The following is a 21,447-nucleotide window of genomic DNA, read 5'->3' as shown; positions in this document are numbered from 1 at the left end:
TTTCAGCTCTATGAGGCTAGTTCCATCTACAATGGAGTGGTCCTGTCAGGGGCTGTAAATCAACAGAATCCTGAGGATCTCAATGGGCTTGTGCTGATTAACAGCAGCTGAGTATCTTTAACTTGCACTGAAGATACAAGTGTGCAGTAAAAGATCTATTGATGAAGCCATAAATAATCAAATATGGCCAATTTTGCTAAGACAGCCTGTGGATTATTTGTATTCCCAACTGTGTACTTGGCATGTAGCTTAAGTTAACCCAAGTTTGCACATCCATCCAGCAATCCTACATGCAAATGAGGATGACATCCAGCCACTCAATGTGAGGGCCTACGTGCAATTTTCACACCAGCTCAAGGAGATGAAGGCTAGAGTGACTTGGTCCCATCCCTGTGATGCCAAGAGGAGCCCATTGCTCATTTCATGGCAAGACAGACAGGACTGTCTGGCCAACAGCTCAAGCTTGAGGATTTGGACACTCTCCTGTTTAGTAAACACCAATAATAAATCCATCATTTGAGACCCAAAGCTCTAGGAAGGGCAGGCAACAAAAATCTAGGTTCTCATTCTCTTCAACCTGCCTAAAGCCCTCCAGCTTGTGGCAAACACCAAACAAAAGTGAAAATAAAACCCTGCCACAAATCACAGACACATATGGACACGCTACAGGGACATGGAAGAGCCAGACCTTGCCCCAGAAAGTCACACACTCACCTCACAAGGCGAAGGGAGGCTGATAAACGTGAGGAAGAGGGAAAAGAGGGAAAAGAAATAGATAACAAAGTCCCTAGTTCAGAAAAATCCCAAAGAACCAAAACATTGGATGTGTTATCCTGGCCCCACTTTCTTCCAGCAAGATCTTGGTGCATCTCTTTGCATCTTTCCTATCTCTTTACTCCCTTCTTCTTCCATTCCCTCTATGCCACGTTCTACTCCACATCTCCATTATCATCTCCCCTTTACAAAGGAACTCCAAACTTTCAAGCCACACTTTCAAGCACTGAATGAGCACCCAGCAGCAGGGTGGAGGTGAGGAGCTGCTAGGCTGTGCTGGACCTGCCCGTGATGAGGTGGGCAGAGCAGCACTGGGACCAGGAGTGAGCTCCACACCTCAACCAGCCCCAGGGACAGCACTGCTCCCAGTGCTGCAGCCACTGATTTATCAGCAAAAAAAGCCACCAAAAAAACCCAAACCCCACCAAAACCAATCCAGCATCTCCCTCAGCACTGAAGGGAGACCTGCATAACACACCAGCCCATCTGTTTTTCCAGACAAGCTCACGATGTTACATTCATGCTGTTTACTTGGTCTGGTCAACACTGGAGTCCCTGAGTCCACTACTGAGGTGCAGAGGGCAGACCCATCTGTTGGAGCAGAAGCACAGTGAATAATTTAGGCCAGGCTCATTTTATATAATAAACTCCATCTCTCTCTCTCTTCTAACTCTGGTCCTGCACATGATGGATCAGGAATGAGCTTGTTTATCTCTCTCTGTGTACTCTGCCTGACAAATGTTGATGCAGGGTCTTTCTACACAAACACCTCTTTTTGCTTCAGGTTGGGGGTGTGAGGTCCTGCCCTCACAGGGTGGAGCAGCAGGGGGCAACAGTATGGAAGAGAAATCAAACCCATGGAGCACTTTGTAAAGTTTAATTCATGAATGCCTTTAAGAAACACAGCATGTCAGGCTTGCAGTGTGAATCTGTCACTCATTATGTAAATACAGATTTGCTGATATGTGGCAGCCAGGGATGGGGACTTCAGCTTTCATTTGGTGCAGTGTTTTAAAACACCACTCTGAGAGCAAACACTAATGCAGTACTTCAAGGGAATGTTTAAGCTGAAACCTCCAGCAGTGCTCAGGCTCCTCAAGCAGCAGGCAGTGACAGACCAAGTGGTGCCCAGCAGTATTGAACCTTAAATTTTGCTTTAAGTATCTCTAAATTATTTTTCTGCCATTTTCAGCCCTAGTCAGAAAATTACATGACAGAAGATCTTTCTTAATTTATTTGGGGTCTTCTAGACAAAGCAGAGCTTGCCATCCGATGGAAAAAAAGGACACCCTGAAATGTCAAGCCTTTCAGAACCCCAATAAGGATTTTAGGGACCTATTGCACTTCTGAGATGCAAAACCATCCTCAGGGGAAATAAGTCCATTGGGACACAATGACTCTATGGTCTTGGAAGACACAATTACTGCTTTGCAACCTGCCTTCCTCCAGAGGGGGGAGCACCCCAAGCACCCAGACACCTCAGATTTCAACACCCAGCAGGGCTGGTTGATTAGTTTAATGCTGCAGCTCATCTCCTTCAAAGGAGCACATTTCCCCACTTCCTTCATTCCAGTCTGGAGTACCCATGAAATAATTCTCTGGTCTCTTAAGTGCCATATTTTCTTCTTCCCACTGCCTAAGTCATCCTAAACCACCCTCTCTGCAGATGAGTCCACAGAAACCTCCCACAACCAGGCTGCTCTGCAGCTCTGCCAGTGATGCAAGCTCTTCCTCACGTTGTAAAGTAACTGGGATAAATGAACAAACTGACATGATGAATAAAACAGAGTTAAATGAGTGTTGGCCAATATTAACATAGCTGAATTGTGCTAGCATATTAATTCAGTGCACCTGCCTGATTGCAAATAAAGTCTCTCTATCAGATGCAGGCACAGGAAATGTTCCTCACTCTACACACACGAGTATCATGTAAATTCATGAGCTATATGCAGGGTTAATAATAAACAAATTAAAAGGGGAGCTTCTCTAATTGAAAAGGAGTATTTTAATACAGTTGCAGTTCCTGGTTCTGCAAGTTCATTGCTTCTGCATGCACAATATGCTGTATTCCATTCTCTTCTAGGCACAGAAAAGCAGGATGTGCCCTCTGTGCTGTAATGCAAATTGTGCCTTTCATTTCAGGGTGTGGAGCAACACCACTAGGGATAGTGTCTGCTCCTGATGGGCTTTGCATGGCCCTCCAAGAGGAGCCTGGTCTGCATTTGCCTGGCCTGATGACAGAAATACAGACTCTTGTCACCAGGGCCAGAATCCATCCTGCCAGGCAACAGAATTCTTTGGAGCAGAAGCAGCACATCAAAGGGAGAAGAGAAAGCTGGACAATATGTAGAACCCATGAAGGATGAAGGCCCACCAAGAGCCTGATGAAGCCACACAGATCTTTTGACTAATCCTAGACCATTGCTGGGACCTTGCCCGTCCTCTACAAAGACTAACAGCCAAGCCTGCAGAACCCTCCCTTGGTCCTTCTGCTGGAGTAGTGCAGGGGGGTCCAGGACCACAGTGTCTCAAGGGTTAAGCCAACCTCTCTGGGTGGTGGCCCTGGCTCCTGGCCACGGGCTGAGCCTGCAGCTTCGTATTGACTTTCTGAGCTTGCAGGCACCAATCGATGGAGCACAGGCAGGGCCCCTCGTTCTCAATCATGTCACAACCACAAGAAGTGTTATTACTGCTCCATCAAAAACTAAGACTACACCAGGAGTGTAAAGAAGGTGTGGGGCTTTACAACAGTGCTCCGGGGGGATGTGGGAGCACAGCAGCAAGCAGGCTTCAGCCAAGGCCCCAGGGACCAACAAGACAGATCCTTCATTAAATAAATAATAATAAAACCCCCAGCAACATCCAGGGCCCCAGGTTAGGGTCATTGCCATGAGAATGCCCCGACACCTGGGTGATATCAAGTACACCTTAAAACTGCAGCAGACTCTTCCCAGTGCAGGGTGGCAATAGTTTTATTTGTCTCAGCAGTTGCATTTTGCAATCTGTGTGTCATTGGGCTGGGAGGTGAATATCAAAGGTTTGGAGCCAGCTGGTTGCTGTCCTCAAGCATGCAGGAAAGCTGGGAATGCAACTCCTCCTGCTGGTTCCCTGCAGGGTCCCAAATCCACCCTGATGGGATGGTAATTTAGGATGGCAATTTGGAAGAGCACTAAGCTGTAGTGGGGCAGCTCCCCATCTCCTGCTTACTGTTGCTGAGCAGGTGGGATGGAGAATGGTGGTTCAACCAAAATCTGCCAGAAGATCCTTCCCAGACACCCAGGTGGCAGATAGGATGCAGGTCCCCGTCTGGAAACCAACTGTTGGATCAGTGGAGGATGCTGTGGTGCTGCTGAGCCTGCCACAGGGAGTAGGCTGCCTCATAAACATGCTCAGGACCTCAGCAATCAGAGTAGGGGAGTGTTTGCTGATCAGTGCTCCCTCCTCAGAAAGGTGTTTTGCATTCCCCAGGTGACAGTCCCGACAGCAGCACAAGGTTGTGTTGGGGCTCATCTCCTGTCACCTGCATCGCTGCTGCTCTCCTCTCCTCTGCTTTCCCAGAGAAACTCTGGAAAAACAGTCCTCTGCCCCAGCCTGCCTTCAGAACCCCACCCCTAGGCACATTTGTTGCCTTTTTTCCTGATGGGATTGTCAGGATGCCTGAGGCCAGGGGTGGAGGCTGGCACTGGGGCTGCCGGGAGCCCCAGTCCCCAGCTGACACAGCAGCACCACTAGATGCTCTTCTGAAACGTTTGACTGTGCTCAGCACCACGATGGGCTGAGGCACCAAAACTGTGTCAACCTTCAAGCTCCGTTTGTTTTGCTCACACAAACCTGCCCAAATCAATGAATTTACTCAAGCGAGAGGACAGCTGCAGGTCCACGTGGCCTTCTGTGCTGCTGCTGCTCCAGCCCCTCAAGCTGCTCTGCTGGGCTGCATCCCAACAGGAGCTGCCCTCCTCCTCCTCCTCCTCCTGCATCCCAACAGGAGCTGCCCTCCTCCTCCTCCTCCTCCTGCATCCCAACAGGAGCTGCCCTCCTCCTCCTCCTGCATCCCAACAGGAGCTGCCCTCCTCCTCCTCCTCCTCCTGCATCCCAACAGGAGCTGCCCTCCTCCTCCTCCTCCTCCTGCATCCCAACAGGAGCTGCCCTCCTCCTCCTCCTCCTCCTGCATCCCAACAGGAGCTGCCCTCCTCCTCCTCCTCCTCCTGCATCCCAACAGGAGCTGCCCTCCTCCTCCTCCTCCTCCTGCATCCCAACAGGAGCTGCCCTCCTCCTCCTCCTCCTCCTGCATCCCAACAGGAGCTGCCCTCCTCCTCCTCCTGCATCCCAACAGGAGCTGCCCTCCTCCTCCTCCTCCTCCTGCATCCCAACAGGAGCTGCCCTCCTCCTGCCAGCAGAGACTCAGAGGATATTTGCTGTCACAGGATGAGAAGCATTTTAGGGCTCCAGTGATCCACCACAGTCCCACTTTGCACACACAGAAGTGACCCAAGGCTTTAGCCAAAGAGAAGGAAAACAGAGATACTCACTCTCTCCCCAGGGTCACCCATTAAGCCCACAGGTCCAGCTGGTCCTGGAGGTCCTGGAAGGCCCTAGCATAGAAAAGACAGGGGGGAAGAAAGTCACTGAAGGAAAATGTGCTGCTATTTGTAACATATTTGTACAATGAGCAGAAAAAGAATTAGAAGTCTCTGTTTAGTTTTGCACCAGAAATGGGCCCTGAAGCCCTGTGTGCACATGCACGGCGTACGGAAGCAGCACACAGGGGTGTGCTGAGACCTCCACGTGCACCCAGCACCCCAGAGCCACACACATCCCTTTGTGCAACGTGCAGATCACAGGATGTTAGGGGTTGGAAGGGACCTCCAAAGATCATCGAGATAAAGTGCCACTTACTGCTGGGCCTTCGGGACCAGGCGGGCCTTCCACCAGCATCCCCTGAGCAAGAGGAAGAGAAACAAGTGATTACAAGGCACATCCTCAAAGTCACTTGGACTACAGGGCTGGAAAGCCCAAAGCTTTATCTATTCTTAAGTATTATAGGTCTTGCTGCTAAGGTCTAGGCATCCCAGAGCTGAAGGGTTTCCACTCTTTCTGGGTGACATCTCTGGTGCCCCCACTGCCCTTTGAAAAGCCAAATACCACCTGAGTCACACAGGGCACAACAAAACAGCCCTTTCCCCCAGCACAGGGTCACCTTCCTAACCCCAACCCTTCTCCCTTCGCTCATGGCCAGGCCAAGGGCAGACCCTGGGGCACATCCAGCTGGGATGGAGCAGAAGAGCAGCTTCTCTTCAGGAAGAAGCTGCTTCTAGACCAAAGCAGCTCACAAAAAAAAAAAAGTTAATGATGAAATTGAAAGCATTTTTCTTAAATTACTTTCCCAGCAGACTGCATGCTGTGATTTACTCCGTGTACCTAGGAAATCACTGTGTGGGCAAAACAGTAGAATTATATTATTCCACCCCTTTTAATCTAAATATTTTGTCATAACTTTAAATCAGGTCTATCATGTACTCAGTAGAATTGAGTTGTGGGGGTTTTTTTTCCCCCCCTTCCTAGGTATGTAAGAGGCAGGAAGAAACCTCCCAATAAACCTGGCAAATGCCTTCCAGGAGGCTTCAGGATGATCTGTTGGGAAGTGCCCCACAGTGAGCACTGCCCTCTGGAGCAGTGACCATGTCCCCAGCAGCACCCAGGTTAAGCCAAAGAATTCCCAGCACTTGCCAGTTTTTCTATAGGCTAACAGGGACGTTGCTCCTATGGGATGAAATCAGCCTGTAAATCTGTAGATGAGCAGAGTCAGCTCATATGGGAAAAGCCCAGAGGAAGCAAGTGCAGGGACTGGTCTCAAGTCACCCTTGGCCCATCTCCTGGGCTCAAGCTCTGGTGCCAAAAGCCTCAGCTGACCCCACAGCAGCCACCACAGCAGACAGGGCTGAGCTGAACGAATTGGAAATGTCTAGAGGAAAATCCAGGCATTCCTGCCCCGAGAGGCACAGTCTCCCAGCCCAGAGGAGAAAAAAGTATGGTAAAACACCTATATTGCCACACACCATCCCTGCTTCCATCAGTGGGGTGCGTGTTCCTGCAGCACTAACTCATGGCCAGCACTGCTTTCTGTCTTTCCCAGTGCCCATCCCACTCATTACCACCTCATTTAAAATCTGGCTTTGGTTTCCTTTGGATATGTCAGAAGAAATTTGCTGCTGCTGTTAACACAGACATGCCTGTGTAGTTGTTCTTCACCAGGAAAGAATTTAGGTCATGGACTTCACCCCATACCCATTTGGATGGCAGTTCCACTGTCTGCCGTGGGGACACTGCTTTCCTCTGGGTGGGAATTAGGGGTGAGTCCTACACAATGTTTCTCCAACTTACACCAAGTATGAGCCATTTGTCAGAGGCTTTGGAGAAGAGGCAAGCTATCCTTGTGCCCCAGGATACCCACTAAGCACTGGCTCCTTTTCAGACACACCATGAAGACATTGCACAGGTAACCCCAGAGGTCCCAATGAACCTTTCCCCACACAGACACCCCAAGGCCCACCCCTGCCGAGACCAACGATGGCACATTTTGGTGTGGCAGGCTCCAAAACAGAAATTAATAATTCTCTCTGGGCAAAGAGCAAAGAGCCATGGCCCACATAGGTCTCCCCAGGACATTTTTGAGCTGCTGTCGCCAGAATTACCACAGTCTGAGCATGCAGAGCACTGGGGCTCTGCTCCCTATTGGCAGCTGCAGAGCCTCAGGATGCTCCTCAGCATGGGGGAAAAAGTCAGGACTAATTAGCCAATTTGAAATGCAAACATCCTTGGCATTTTCCCATATTTATCTGTTGGTTTATGTTGAGCTCCAGCTTCAGGGACATCTGGAGATTGTCCTCTGCAAGAAACCTCTGCTGTTTATGACTGCTCATCAACAGGAGCGATGGAAACATGGAAGGGATTTGGGACCAGTAGGGGAAGCCACAGAGGGTGATTGGCTTGGGGATAAGCAAGCAAGCCATAGATTTGGGACTGTCCCAGGGGAAAACAGGGTGTTGGTTCCACTCTATCAACACCCGAGTGTGTCCATTGCTGCTCACTAGTGAAGATACTATCCCAGAAACAGCCCCATGTGGCTGCATTGCACATAGAGAGGCTGATCCAGCCCTTCCTGAAGGCCGGCCTGAGCACCCACGAAGGTCACAAAAGGCTTGGAGGAGGGGAAGGCAGCTGGGTGCCTCCAGAGCTGGGATACAGGGAGATGCCAGCACCATCCCTGCCTGCATCCCTCCTCCTCACCCTGCGCTGCCCGGCGGCTCCAGCGAGCGTCAGCACCGAGCCAGGATTGAAGGGCAGGCAACCGAGCGAGGAGAGAAACCCCAGCAGAATCCCACTTCAGCCCTTGGTTTTTATCCCCCCGCTGCTGCAGCTCCCGTTAAAAAAAAAATAAAATAAAAAGGAGCTAAAAAGCACAGCAAACCTGATTTTTCCTCTGCTAAAGAGGAGCTGCACAGTGAGGGAAAAGGCAGCATTTGGTCTTGTTTACTTTCTGGCAAAAGCTGTACACGGTTCCAGTGTTTTGAAACAGTGAAGGCAGCCAAATTCTTTCTGGATGATTAAACTTAACTATTTTGTTTGCTTTGTAGCATTTCAGATTGGTTCTGGACGGGGCAGGCTGGGTTTCTGGTCTTGGGGGTGTTCAGCTGCCCCCACCTTTCCCACATCTCTGATAAGCAACTTGCTCACTCTGCCTTCGGTTTGCAGAGTGAGAGAAAAGGAAGGAAAGGTCAGAAATACATTTCTGAGGCACTCGTTCAAGGCTTTTCAAGCCTTGCTGCTGCACCCCAGGCTCACCCCAGCTGCCCCTCTGCTGTCTGCAAAAGTGTCAGGAAAAGAAGCAAAGGGAGGGAGAATTAAAAGGAAGAGAATGGCCTGTGAGTGATGGGAAGTGCTGCTGGTGGCCCCTCTGCCAAGGGAAACCAGGTTCATTGAGTTGCTGGTGCACAGTGAGCTTGGCCCTGCAGAGATGAGGCTCAGGGGAGGTGGTTTCAAGGACCAGCTTTCCCATTTCCAGCCTGGGGAGGAGCAGGCCTGGGGGTACCTCAGCATCCTTACACAACAAGGGACAGACACACGGCCAGACCAAAGCCACTTGGTCTGCTCAACTGACCCCTCTGAGCAAGCATCAGCCAGGACAGCTGAGGATCAGCTCCATCTTCACCTTAAAGGGGTGCTCAGTTGGGCACCCACACTTCTTGCAGATTGCAAAGGGCACAGACAGTTTATAACTGTTTTCTGGAGGGAAAAATAACCTCAGAAACAGGCCAGGACAGAAACAAAAAAAAAAGTTCCAGGTTCCACTCCCAGGAGAGCACAGAGTTTCTCTGAAAGTGGAAAGCTGGTAGGACCCTGGGACAGGAGCAAATTTCTCCTCTTCCACAGCTGTGTGCAGGGAGAACCCTTTTATTTCCACAGAGATTAACTCATTAGTTGCACAATTAAAGCCAGCCCCAAGCTGCAAGTTCAGGTCAGGATGTGACCTGGTGCTCGGGGGAACAGGTTCACTGCCCAGCCAGGGACACTTCCAAATCCCCAGAGAGGTGAGACATGCCCACTGCCTAGTACTTCCTCTCTAAATGGCCTAATTGTTATTTTAGTAAATGAGAGATTTCAAGGGATATTTTGCACTTCCTTCCAGATTTAGGTCACTTCTTTAAGTTAAAAAAAAATAAATTACAGAATTTCCTCTTAGAAGGTTTCAAAATGAACCGAGGAATTCTTCCATGAGAAGTTTTTCCACCCCTGGGAGCACCAAGCCATACCAAACACACCTCTTGTACCTTTTCCCATGGGAAAAAAACCAACCCAGACACCAAAAGCCCAGATGGTCCTTACCGGCTCAATAATGGCAGGTTCCCCCTTCTGTCCCTTCTCGCCCCGTGGGCCACCAATCTGCAGCACACAAAGACAAGACAAAGCCAGACAGTCAAAGAGGACATCACCAGCATCCCTTCTCTGAGTAGGGTCTGGAGATCCTGGGACACCTTCAGCAACCAAAGGAGTGTTGATGTTCAGGTAGAAGTGAAACAGGGCACGTGGTGGATGAACCCGTGTGAGATGCTCTCACTGGTGTTTGTGTTGCTCATCCCAATGCTGTAAGTTATGGGAAAGCAAACATTTTGAGGTAGGATGGAAAATCAACTCTCTTACCCCTTCATAGATGGTGTCCTGGTTAGCAGGCATGCCAGGGCCAATGTCGGGAGAGACTGTTCGGTCATAATAGTTATCATAGTAATTCCCATCATACTCTTTTATTGTTTCCTCTGTGAAGTCTTTATCCAGATCATCTCCTCCTTGAGCAGCCTGGAAGCAAAAGAGCAGCAACATATCAGGCTGCACACATTGGAAATCCAAGGGGAACACTGGGGGTTTTGCAAAGAGAAGGTTTATTATAATAGTTGTAAATAAAAGCACAAGAAAAGTTAAATTCTGGGATTTTAAGGTCTCTAGTGACCTCCAAGGGTCTTCTCCAACAGCAAGCAAGAAAGTTGGGAGGATCTTCATGACATTTCATGAAAACTTCTCCAACGACCCGTGAAATAACATTGTGACTGTAAAAATCTGAGCAAGGAAAAGAGAACACAGCACAAAGCAGCAGCTCATGTCAGGAGGCTCCTGCAAACACTGAAGCTCTAAAGAAACAGGGAATGGAAATTTCAAACTCCTCATCTCTCCCAGCTTCAGTATTGGAGACACTGGATCATGAAGCGTAAAAAGTCACACATCCAGCCACATATTTTAAATGCACATCAAAACCACAACGTGTTATTAAGAGTGTCTGATTACACAAGGAAATGTGGAAAAATCCAAGTTCTTCTCTACAAAAACCTCCTGTTTGTTTAGTCTGGGATCCAAGTTGAGACTGTGCTTGTCCAAAGAAATTTTTACAAATCTGATGCATTAATCCCTGGATCCTTCCTGAATCCTTACAGCAACAGCTGTTACAAGCCACAAGCAAGGACATCCAGACAAGTATCAGAATTTCCTTGCTTCTCTCCACACTCCTGTGCTTCCTGCAGCCTGGCAGGCAACTGTCTCTTGGCATCCCTTCAGTCTGAGAAGCATGGTAAAGAACATATCCTGATAATTTCCTTCCTTCCTTATCCAGGTAATGACCAAAAAGGTCCATAAATTGAATGATTTCCAGTGCTTCCAGAGAATTTACCCCCTCACTACTATCAATTCAAAATCCCTTCAGTGCCACCACCACTTGCAGACTTGTTTCTGTGCCAACACTACTCAGAACCCATCAGCAAGAGCATCTGTATCCAAATGCAAAAAGTTTTAAACTAAGAATAGGCCCAGTGCTAAGGCAGTCATCCCTCTGTGATCCCACCTTTTATATCCCTGCAAATACCAACTGGTCTGTGCAGAAATTACAGTTTGGCAATTACTCAATCAGAAAACTTGGAAGCTGCATCATTTTTCCTTTGCACCATCCAAATGGATCTGGCACCACCACATACTTTTTTTTTAATCCTGCATGAAACCTTTCACCTGGGCTTGCACTTTGAAACCTTAAAATCTGGTTCTCTTGCTGTAAGACTTCTAAGGATAACACAGCAAGCTTTTTTCAAATTGTAGTTATTCACATTCATGTCAAAAATGTCTGGTTTGATGTTTTGATTAAGATTCCCAAATCAATTTGCATGGAAAGACATGTTTTGAATAACTAGGCAGGAGAGGAAGGTTCTCCACTCTGAGATTTGCAGGTGCTTTGGAGAAGAACAAAACCAAAAGCCTAAAAATAATCCCCTTAATGCTGATAAGCAAGCTGAATTAGAAAACAGTCCTCAACAAGATGAGGAGGACCAAAACTCAGCGTGCAAAATACTGCAGTTGTCCTTCCCTGGTAACAGCTTCACTTCAATCACCTTGTAGCCTTCCCTTTAGAGGAGGTGCTGGTAGCAAACTCTGGTCTATGTACCTGGACAAGAAAAGCAAACTGCCTGACAAAGAGCAGGCAATGAACAGAATCTATCTGTCCCCAGCTCCCCTCATCCACAGGAGTGTTGCTGCCTGCTAAGTCTTGGAATTGCTTCACTGGCATTTATCATGGAGTTATTAGCCATAATGAAAGCCAAGCCCAGGGGAGCTCCTTAACTGCATCTGCCTCCAAAACCTCTTGCGCAGGCTCCATGAAGTTTCACTTGTGTAAAACTAAATCCCCTTTCAATTCCCATTGCAGGAATTACAGTCTTCCCCAAACACCCACGGGTGAACTTCCGACAGCGAGGGACACGTCCCAGCAGCGCAAGAGCCCTGGGAAAGGAATGACCACTCTGCACCAGCCCCACCTTCTCCTGTTGGGTCCCATGGGCTCCAGCGAGCAGTGCCAGGGCCAGCACCAGTGGCAGCTCGGGGACACCCAGTGTCCCTGCCCAGCCCTGCCACACGCTTCCATTCCTGGGCTAGAGCACGAGGGCTCTGGCTACAAGCAGGATCCTGGGGCAGCTTGAAATTACACCACTTACTTGTGGCCACAAGCACTTTCTCTCCTAAAATAGCCAAAACACTTACAGGATTTTTTATGTGTATATTTTAAGAGCAAATAAACTTCTCTAACCACTTTAGTAGTCTATCTCCTGCTGAACCCGTTTCTAATAACAGGTATTAAGCAGGCAATTACACACACAAGCTCCTGATCCTCACTTCCATATTGCTCATAAAGCAACTCGGTCTGCTGCTGGATTAAGGGATTCAGTTTCCCTGGGAGTTTGTGGCTGCTTAGCTCCCACTCTGGGGTCTAAACCTGAAATCCCTGTCCCTCTGGGGATTTGTCCCTCAGGCTGGCACATTTTGAGAGCCTTCCCCATGTCACACTGTGTTAGACTTTGCTTCACTGCACAAGAATCTCCTCCAGCCAGACAAGTTGTGTCCGTTTCCCTGCTCATCAGCAGAGATTTGCTGGAACAGTCCCACAGCGCTCCCCATCCAAATGCTGCCTCTCTTGGAGCTGCTGGAGGGGGACACTTGGCACATGAGATGCTTGCTGGGAGCAGGCTGAACTTCCAGTGTGGGAAAGCTTCACCCTGTTTCCCCACCTGAACTTTCCTCCTCTTCTACTTCCTTACTTCCTTTTCCTAAAACTAAAGTGGCCCTTACGCCTCTTATTTCCTCTTCCAATTTATTTTTTTTTTAAGGTCGAGTTATCCAATCCTTAATTCCTCTCCATTAGAAAGTTCAAGCTTGGCCAAAGATTTCTGGCTCTTTGTCAGGGAACAGAACCGTTTCCCATGCACGGGTTCCCCCAGGTTGGCACTCGCTTCCTCGATACGCTGGAGCCTTCTCTGTGCATCATTTTGGGCTGCTCAACCTCCTCCACTGCTTTTTCATCCCCAGTTGGCTGGACTCAATCCCCACCACCAGCCCCCAGGGTGGCTGGCTCCCCTCCTGCTTTGCTCCAGCTGCTCAGCTTGGACACTTTCCCCAACACCTTTTCATTCAAGCTTCCAGGTCCAACTCCAAATACGTTTGCCAACTTTTCCTGTCTCTTTTGCCACCCTCCAGCACCTCCCAGAAAGTCTTGAGTAACTCAGTGATTCTCCATTGGAGGAGGAACCACAAAAGTCTGCCAAGTCTCATCCTACCTCCCAGAAAATGTTATCCCACTATTGACTCCCCTTGCTGATGATCCTGGATAATCAAGAACTTGCCTTGTCTAGTGTAGTTATTTCCTTGCAGAATGAGCTACACAGCTGCACAACAATTCATCTCAGTCTCATCTAAGGATGAGACCAATATTCATCTGTTTGAGCACTGGTATAAAAAGCAAGAACTGAGCAAGTCTTCAGGACTGAAGAGCCTCAAGTGCAACGTATTTCAGTCAAAGCACATGAAAGGTAACTAAAAACAATCTGTCCAACAGAAATGGCAGCTGTGGGATCTGGACTGATCTCATCTTTGAGCAGGTCTGTGCACAAAACAGAGGGGCCCACTCTAGGTGAGCACAGTCATTGGGAGTCAAGGACTTGCCTCAGTGCTGAAATGTGGGGTTTTTTTTGAAATCACAATCTGAAAACCATAAAGATGCTATTTGGTGGGAATGACAAAATGAAAAATATTGATGTTCTCCATCAAATAAACATTTTAAGGATTTATATTAATAGCTTTGAAATAAAATGCTTTGACTTAGATTTTAACACCAATCCTCATTTTTCTTTTTGTCAGATAAGCACTTTGCACAGGGAAATGCAGATGTCAATATGAACAAGTGTTTCCAGGGGAATATTCTTTAACCAAGTTCTAAATCTGTGATCCACACCCTGAAATACCTGGAGAGAACATATTTTAGAAGAAATTTCGCCTTCCAGCAGCTGCCCAAACCACATGCAGATTAACCATCCAAATGATCACATCTCCTTTGCTCTCAAGGCTATGAAACACCAGAATTAATGTAAAAAAAAAAGTGAAAGGAAAAAAAAAACCACATTAAGTAAGATTACATCGGTCTCATTGTAGGTGATGACGGTACTTGTGGGGAGTTCAGCTTCCACAGCATTTTCAGTGAGTCCACCCTGGGTGTCTACTTCTTCGTTGTAGTTGACATCTTCATAGGGGAGAGGTGTGAAGTACTCTTCATTAATGGTTTCATAGTTGTACTCATCCACAAGTGGGTCATCCACCGTAGTGTCCCCTGTCGTCTGCTTCCCAGGGTTCCCTCCATCAGGTGCTGGTGTGGGGGCAGGGTAGTCCTATAGCACAGAAATAAAATGCCAGAATCAGAGAAACAAAGAAAATTCTCCACTGTCTTCCACTTTCCCCTTGATAAAGGGGTCATTTATAATAGAATTATATATAGAATGGCTGAAGTGGGAAGGGACCTTCAACCTCATCTCTCTGCCAGGACCCTGTGTTGGTACCTGCTTGGTTTCGGGTCTCTCGCCAGCAGCCACTTCAGGAGTGCTGGGTTTGGTGGTGGGTGCTTCTGGCTTTACAGCTTCATCAACGTCTTCATAGTAGGGGTACTCATAGTAGTAGGTGTCACCTTCTCCCTCCCCATCAGTGTACTGCAAAGAGAAGATGAGATGCAGAAAATAAGCTGGCAGCACCCAAACACCTTCCTGCCAGCTCTTTTAGACATTGTTTCATGCCCACAGGGCCATGCTGAGATGTAGATCCATGCAGTGAAATCTTCCCCTTCTTTTTGTTCACCAGCTGCTGTGACACCTTCACCAAGAGCCTGGCTTCAGGCTGCTTTGTCAATGACTGCAATTTGAGGAGGTTCCCAATCACCCATTGGTCCTGTGGCACATTCTCCCTTCTCAGAGGGGATTAACATACCCTGCAGCAATTCACTCACCCACAATAACAAAATTCAACAAGAAAAACCTTTTTAATCTCAGATTGTTGAGACCTGCCAGGTCACCCATCTGACCTATTCACAGAGGGGAAAGAAAACACTTGCATCACACAGCTGCTCTGAGAAGCAGGGATGCTCCTTTCACACATCCATCTGCACTAACAGCATCCCTGGGACTCCCCATCCACCCGTGGCCAGCAGGCAGGGGCCCTTCAGAAACAAGATATTTTCCACATTTTCCGCAAGGAGTCAGTCACTCTTCAAAATGAAACACAAACAAAACATTTGGTTAGAGCCAGACATGGCAAATTGCTTTGCCATCGCACTCACTGGCAGCAGACTCTGGCGCGTGGAAGAGTTATTCTTACATGGAGCAATGCAGCCCTAAGACAAGCCAGCCCTTGTTGAGCTGCTGGCTCTGAAAGCAGAGTTTTATTTTCCTGCTACCACACATTCTGATCGTACTGGAGTCTATTTTATTTTACTTATTTATTGTTTCTCCAGAAGTGCAGGCAGAGTGGTTACGCCACTTGCCCGGGACTGGGCAGCTGTGCCTCGCGTGCGACTGTTGCTCTGCTCCCAAAACCCTGCTTGATGCAGGGCAATTCAATCCCAAATTTAAGCTGGACCAAGCTGATGGCATTACAGTTTTGTGGGGTCTCAGCAGCAGCCCACAAATCCGAGACCTGCTGAAAACAAAAGAGCACATGGACCAGCAAATCAGACCAAGAGAGGAGCCAAGACACTGAGGAGCAGCTGAGGATGCCAGATGCTGTAACTGCTGTGACCTCTGAAAAATATGTAAAAAATTCAGGTGATGCTCTTCAGGAAATCAGCCACACCCAGACATTTCTAATTGAGCCACAGAAATAAAGAGATATCCTGTATCTGTCTTTTCTTTCTTGTTTCAAAAAAAAGATCTGAGGGAAACGCCGTAGAAAAAAAAACCGAGTACAGCAGCTTATACAGAGGAGCTGGGAGTAGTTCTGCCAAAGTGAAGTTCAAATGGCAGATACATGGGCAAAAAAGTCTCCCCTTCCTTTAACACCTGCATTTTCCATTATTCTTGAAACAAAACTGTTTAGGCTTTTTACACATTCAACAGTAAAAACTGAAATTTAGAAACAGGTGCCTGTTTTGCACAGGACTTGACCCACCAAGGAGGTCAGTATTTCATGCTTGGCACAGGTTGCCTCTCCTGCAAATTTTTAAGCTCCAAATGAATATTAATTTCAGTCCCTGCACATGGGAAAAAGAAGCAAAACTCCTGAGGGCAAGAGCCAAGGCAACAGAGCCCAGACCAGAGCCTCCAATCCTAAAACCAACCCTTGTCTCAGCCTGTGACTTGAGCTGCAGGGAATGTGAAGGGGAGGAAGGAGCTGAGTGTGTTTCCGTCACAGTGTGGGGCTGGATGCTGCTACCTCAAAGCATCCCTGGCCCCTGCCACCACCTTGGGCCCTCTGGCCGATACAAGAGACTTACATATTCATCCTGGTTGGGGTCCTGGGACTGGGGGGAGTCGGGGATGGCCGTGTCGCAGTCGGGGCTGTAGTGTTCACAGTAATCGTGGGCTGCTCGGGGATCCGACACAATCAGGAGCTGCTGGATATCACCCTGTGGGAAGGAAAGATGGAATGTCAGGGATATGGGTGGTGCAGGTGGAGCCACCAGCCCCAGGCAGCATTCAAGGGGGGTATACAACACCACCAAGAAAGGAAAAGCAAAACACTTGGCAAGGCCAGCTCCTTGACACGTACATGTCACCTGAGATAAACCAGACAAAAACCCTCGTGTCCAGGGCTGGGTCAGGCAGACACTTATCTAAGGCTGCTCCACGAGGTGTGAAGCTGCTGTGCTTCATGCCTGGTTCCAGATGCACCTTCCCAAAAGTGTCTAAAGAGAGGTCACCCCCAGGCCAAAAATACAGCAGTGCTGACAGCCCTGGGCAATGCAAATGTAGTCAAATTAAGAGAAAATGGCTCAACATGCCCCAAACCTGCTGTGTCCTGTGGACAATAAAAAACCTCCTTTCCTGCTGGGTCCCATGCAACTCAACTGGGCTCCAGAGTTGCATGCCCAGTTCAAATTATTTCTTGGCCTCAAAATCTCTCTGCTTCTCGCATCCCATGAGTTGGGCTCATGAGAGACAACACTCCCCCTTTCTACACCTTGCCTCACCTCAATTTTCCACCCACAACAGTGCAGCAGCAGGAGGTTAGAAATGCATCCAACAGTCAGAAAAAACTAAGAGGGAAGAGGTTCACAGTGGCTTCCTGAAAACCAGGTGCAGAGCAAGTTCACAAGACACAGGCTGCTTGAAAGAACACTTAACTGTACAGCAAACAAACATGATGCAGCCACAGCCCCAAGGTCAGAGCAGGAATTGCTCTTTAGTTTCCTGAGAACCGCTCAACCTCAAGGCCAACAACCGCTTTACTGAGTAGACAGTTGCATAAGGCAAGACTTTACTACTTGGATTATTAGAGATGATACTTTAATTAGAGGGAAAAAAAATCTTATTAAATAGTAGAAAAACATGGCCAAAAAGCATCAGGGGAAAAGAAGGAGCATTGCAGCAAAACTGGGAGCATGGTGTCAGCACGTAATGGGAACCAGAAGCTGCGCACGGAGTCTGGCCAGACCAGCGAGCAGCCCTGTGGAAAACCAAAGGATGTTTCTGAAATCATGGGCCAAATATGCCCTTGTGCATGCAAGCTGCACTCAGTCCAGCTGTGGGTGATGCTGGAAAAGAAGGGTGCAAGGACCATGCAGACCTGGCCACATCCTGCCAGGCTCCAAGGGGCAGCTTACAGCTGCCTCTGGTTTCCCTCCTTCATCTCCAGGTTATCACATCTGTCTCAGCTCACTGAAACTTCTCAGATGCTACTCAAGTTACCCTAAAATTGAGCATTGGTTTAAACTTTAGTCATTGCTTCATGTGAATAACCTTTACAAAATGAACAGAAAACATCTGCAAATGGGTTTTCAATTTTCTATTTTAAGGAAGAGAAATGGTCTTTCCCTCCCTTTCTCCTTTTAAATATAAATCCATAGAGCAGTTCTGTCATTACTGTTCTGGCCTTTTCATTTTCAATGTAACCACCAAAAAAGGGGATGAAGTACTGAGAAAACAGAAAATGCCAAGTTTTTGCCTCAGAGAACATTTCCCATTTCCAGGCAGCTCTGTCCACCACCTGACAAAGTGCCCTGCATGGGGAACCTGGCCGTGGTGTGATCTAGAGGGCACCACCCAGCCCTGAGCAGAGACTTAAAGAAGCTGGTGGGTGTTACGGGGTTACTCACACCAGATATTGTCATCCTTGGCTTCACAGGCAGTTCAGAGCAACAGGTTGCCCCTTTGGAGCTCCCTCCAGTGGAGGATGCCCAACCTGGCCAAAGCAATTTGCTTAAAGTTGGTGACATGAAAATCCTTCCAGCTGCTATTTCTGCACACAAGACCTCAGCCACCCCTTGCCCCTCACTGACACCCGAGCTAAGCCATTTATTCCCTTCTCTCACTTAGGTGGTTAAAGCTCCCCAGTTTCCACAGGCTTATGGAGAATGTCCAGCCCTGTTGGGATAAGCTGAAATAGAACAGCCACAAAAGTAGACTTGTCTCCAGGAGGCAAGGAAATAAGGCTGAAAGCTTTTTCTTACTGATAAGGCTGGATTTACACCTCAAGGAGAGCTGATAGTCTGCATCCTATAAGTGACCACAACCATAACTGTTCCTTGAGGAACAGATAAAGCAAAGAAAGGCATGTTGGCTAAACACAGTGCAAAAGGTTAAGCAAAGGAGGAATTTGCTATGGCTGAGCCTCCTTTTAGTCTTAGCTGATAGCAGCTCCTGAGCTACACATAGGGAGAAATCCTTGCTTGATCCCACCCAGCTTCCCCAGAGCACAACAGGAGCTGAACATCCAATAGCCCAATGGCTCCAGGCATTGGCAGCTCCTTTGAGTACATGGAAGAACATCACCTGCCAGTCCCAGGAGCCACAGACTCCTGGGGCCCTGACAGAAATCTCAACCTCAATCAACACACCGAAGGTCAAGAATCTGAGAAAACCAGCATGTAACTGAATAAATTTGGTAGGCAAAGGGTGCCAGGAAAAAGTGTGAGCTCCGTCAGACAGCTCCTTCAGAGCTCACCACGCTTCACGAGTATCATTCAATGTGCCTACTGTTTTCCCATTTCCTTTTCAAGCCAAATCAATCACCCTGCCCAGCAAAGTCCTTCCTTTTCTTGTTGTTCCAGCAGCATCGTGCAAGCCTGTAAAATCAGAAGGAAAACCAATACACCTGATTTTGGAAGAATGAGAGCCCCAGGGAGCATTGGAGCTCAAGTCCACTGACATGGGTTGAGCAGCTCAGTGGTGGGGAAGAGGGAGAGCTCATTCATCTTTGTTTCATTAACAGCAAGTGCACAGCCCTGGTGGGTACTCACTGTTAACACTTGTACAAACCAGACAGGAGTGAAACCCTGTTAGCAAGATTCCCAGTTAACTGACCTCATCCCTCAGTGCAAAACAATAAAATGGGCTAATTTAGTCAGTAATAAAAAGCCCCACTATCTGAACTTCACAAAAGATGCACAAAGCTCTGTTGTCAAGAGCCCCATTTCTTTCATTTAAAAAGCTCACTTTAAATAGAGCGAGCCATGCTGGGAGGTTGGGGAGCCTTTTGTGTCCTCTCAAGTCTGTTGCTGCTAATAAATTTCATCAAGAGATGACTGTCCCCAGCCCCAGTGTGGGCTGACAGAGGCTGCAGCCCCAGTTCCTCTTCCTTTCCTCACTCAAGTGTCCATTTGTTTCCCTGTTATGGGAAAGCACCTGAGCTTCTCTCCTTCCAATATCAGCATCTGCTTTTTTCAGCAAGAGCAGCAATAATGAAGATACCATTAATGCCCCCCCACCACCAACATGCAAGAGCTTTGGATTTTCCATGAAGTCTTTGTAAGAGAGAACTTCCAACTATACCAAGAAAGTGATTTAAAGATTTATCAGTCAAGTAATTTAGGTTAAGACTACTTTTCAAGTAAAGAGCTAAGTCAGGAACACACTAGCATTGCTTCAAAGGAGAGGTCACCAGGACAGTGTCCTCCAGCCCCAGCCACCCCTGCAGATGGTGCAGAAGGTCCTTTCTTGGCATGTGAACAAGTTGGGCACATCTGGAGACAGATCTCAAGAAAGTGCTCCAGTAACTGGGGTACTTCTCAGCACACAGAGGCACAATTGCACTATCCTAGTTTGATTTAAAAAACTGGAAGTGGAGAAGAAAAAAAGGTCATTTTTTGCCTGAAAATATCAGATATTTCGCCCATCAGAAGATCTAGTTTTTAAAAAGGGGACTAAATCACTTTTTTACCTTCAGTCTTAAAGCTTCCTATGAAGACAAAGAGGCAGGACAGCACATTCATGAAAATGAGTGTGAGTTCTGAGGCTTTTATTTGCTCCACCAAACAGATGTGAGTGCTGACTGTCACGACCAGTAGGAATCTGTCTGACATTTATGGTAAAGCCATTTATGCCTGGTGACTCATTTGCTTTATGGATTAAGTTCCATCAAGCCAGTTTAATTCAACTCCCCAGCCAGCTCCCAGACAAGACTGGAAAAGCTCTTCTGGAGCATTTTTTAACACTTATTCTATATGTGTGCAAAAATGTCCCATCACTTCCAATGACATCAACTTCAGTAACTTGGAGAAATCGCTGGGATTCAACAAAACAAACAGCTGGTGAGGATAATGGGAGTGACTTCATCTGGCATTGGCAGCAGCTCCATAAATACTGGGATTCTTCAGGGCTCTCACGGCAATCCACTGATAATTAACTGGGCTGTTGCTTTACTGGCTTACCCCAGAAGTCTTAGAGACTCTTAACACCCATAAGAATAAACACTGCTTCATTTTTTAAACTCCTACACTTCGCTCAGATAACTACAGGCTCAGGCTGTACAAGTGTCACACACAAAAATAAAGTTCTGCAGGATTATTGGAAGCAATTGGGATGTTGCTGAGTTTTATTGTGACAAACTCACTGGTTCCAGGAGGCAAACCCAGTCAGGTGGCAGTGGTTCAATGCAGCTCTATGATGAAGTGAAAGCTTAGGGATCTCAGCCACCAGTGAGCTTCCAAAAAACTTAATCCCTGTCTCTGAGACAGCCTGCCAGCCCTCAGATGTTTCACTTGATAAAACCTGTCATCAGTGCTTGCCCATAATGGCTCTCTGCTAAGGACACAGTGGCTGCCCCACTCCAGGGCTGTGAGCAGCTTTTTCTCTGCACAGGTTGGAGTCCAAGAGGTATCAGAGAAGTCTGCAGAAG

At 47.8% G+C, this 21,447-nt stretch overlaps 1 protein-coding gene across 2 annotated transcripts in view; it reads right to left on the bottom strand.

Moving 5' to 3' along the window:
• Positions 1-21,447, bottom strand: part of COL5A1 (collagen type V alpha 1 chain) — a 144,197-nt gene that overhangs the window by 62,738 nt on the left and 60,012 nt on the right. For both annotated transcript variants that reach the window (XM_051636780.1, XM_051636781.1), the window contains exons 5-11: positions 16,607-16,738; positions 14,685-14,831; positions 14,268-14,516; positions 9,973-10,125; positions 9,658-9,714; positions 5,671-5,712; positions 5,304-5,366 (exon numbers count right to left, since the gene is read on the bottom strand). In XM_051636780.1, the coding sequence (XP_051492740.1) occupies positions 5,304-5,366; positions 5,671-5,712; positions 9,658-9,714; positions 9,973-10,125; positions 14,268-14,516; positions 14,685-14,831; positions 16,607-16,738 (843 nt within the window). The remainder of the gene's footprint in view (positions 1-5,303; positions 5,367-5,670; positions 5,713-9,657; positions 9,715-9,972; positions 10,126-14,267; positions 14,517-14,684; positions 14,832-16,606; positions 16,739-21,447) is intronic.

The sequence above is a fragment of the Apus apus genome, chromosome 19 (assembly GCF_020740795.1).
Source record: "Apus apus isolate bApuApu2 chromosome 19, bApuApu2.pri.cur, whole genome shotgun sequence".
Classification (NCBI taxonomy): Eukaryota; Metazoa; Chordata; class Aves; order Apodiformes; family Apodidae; genus Apus; species Apus apus.
This window is presented reverse-complemented; position numbering and strand designations above follow the sequence as displayed.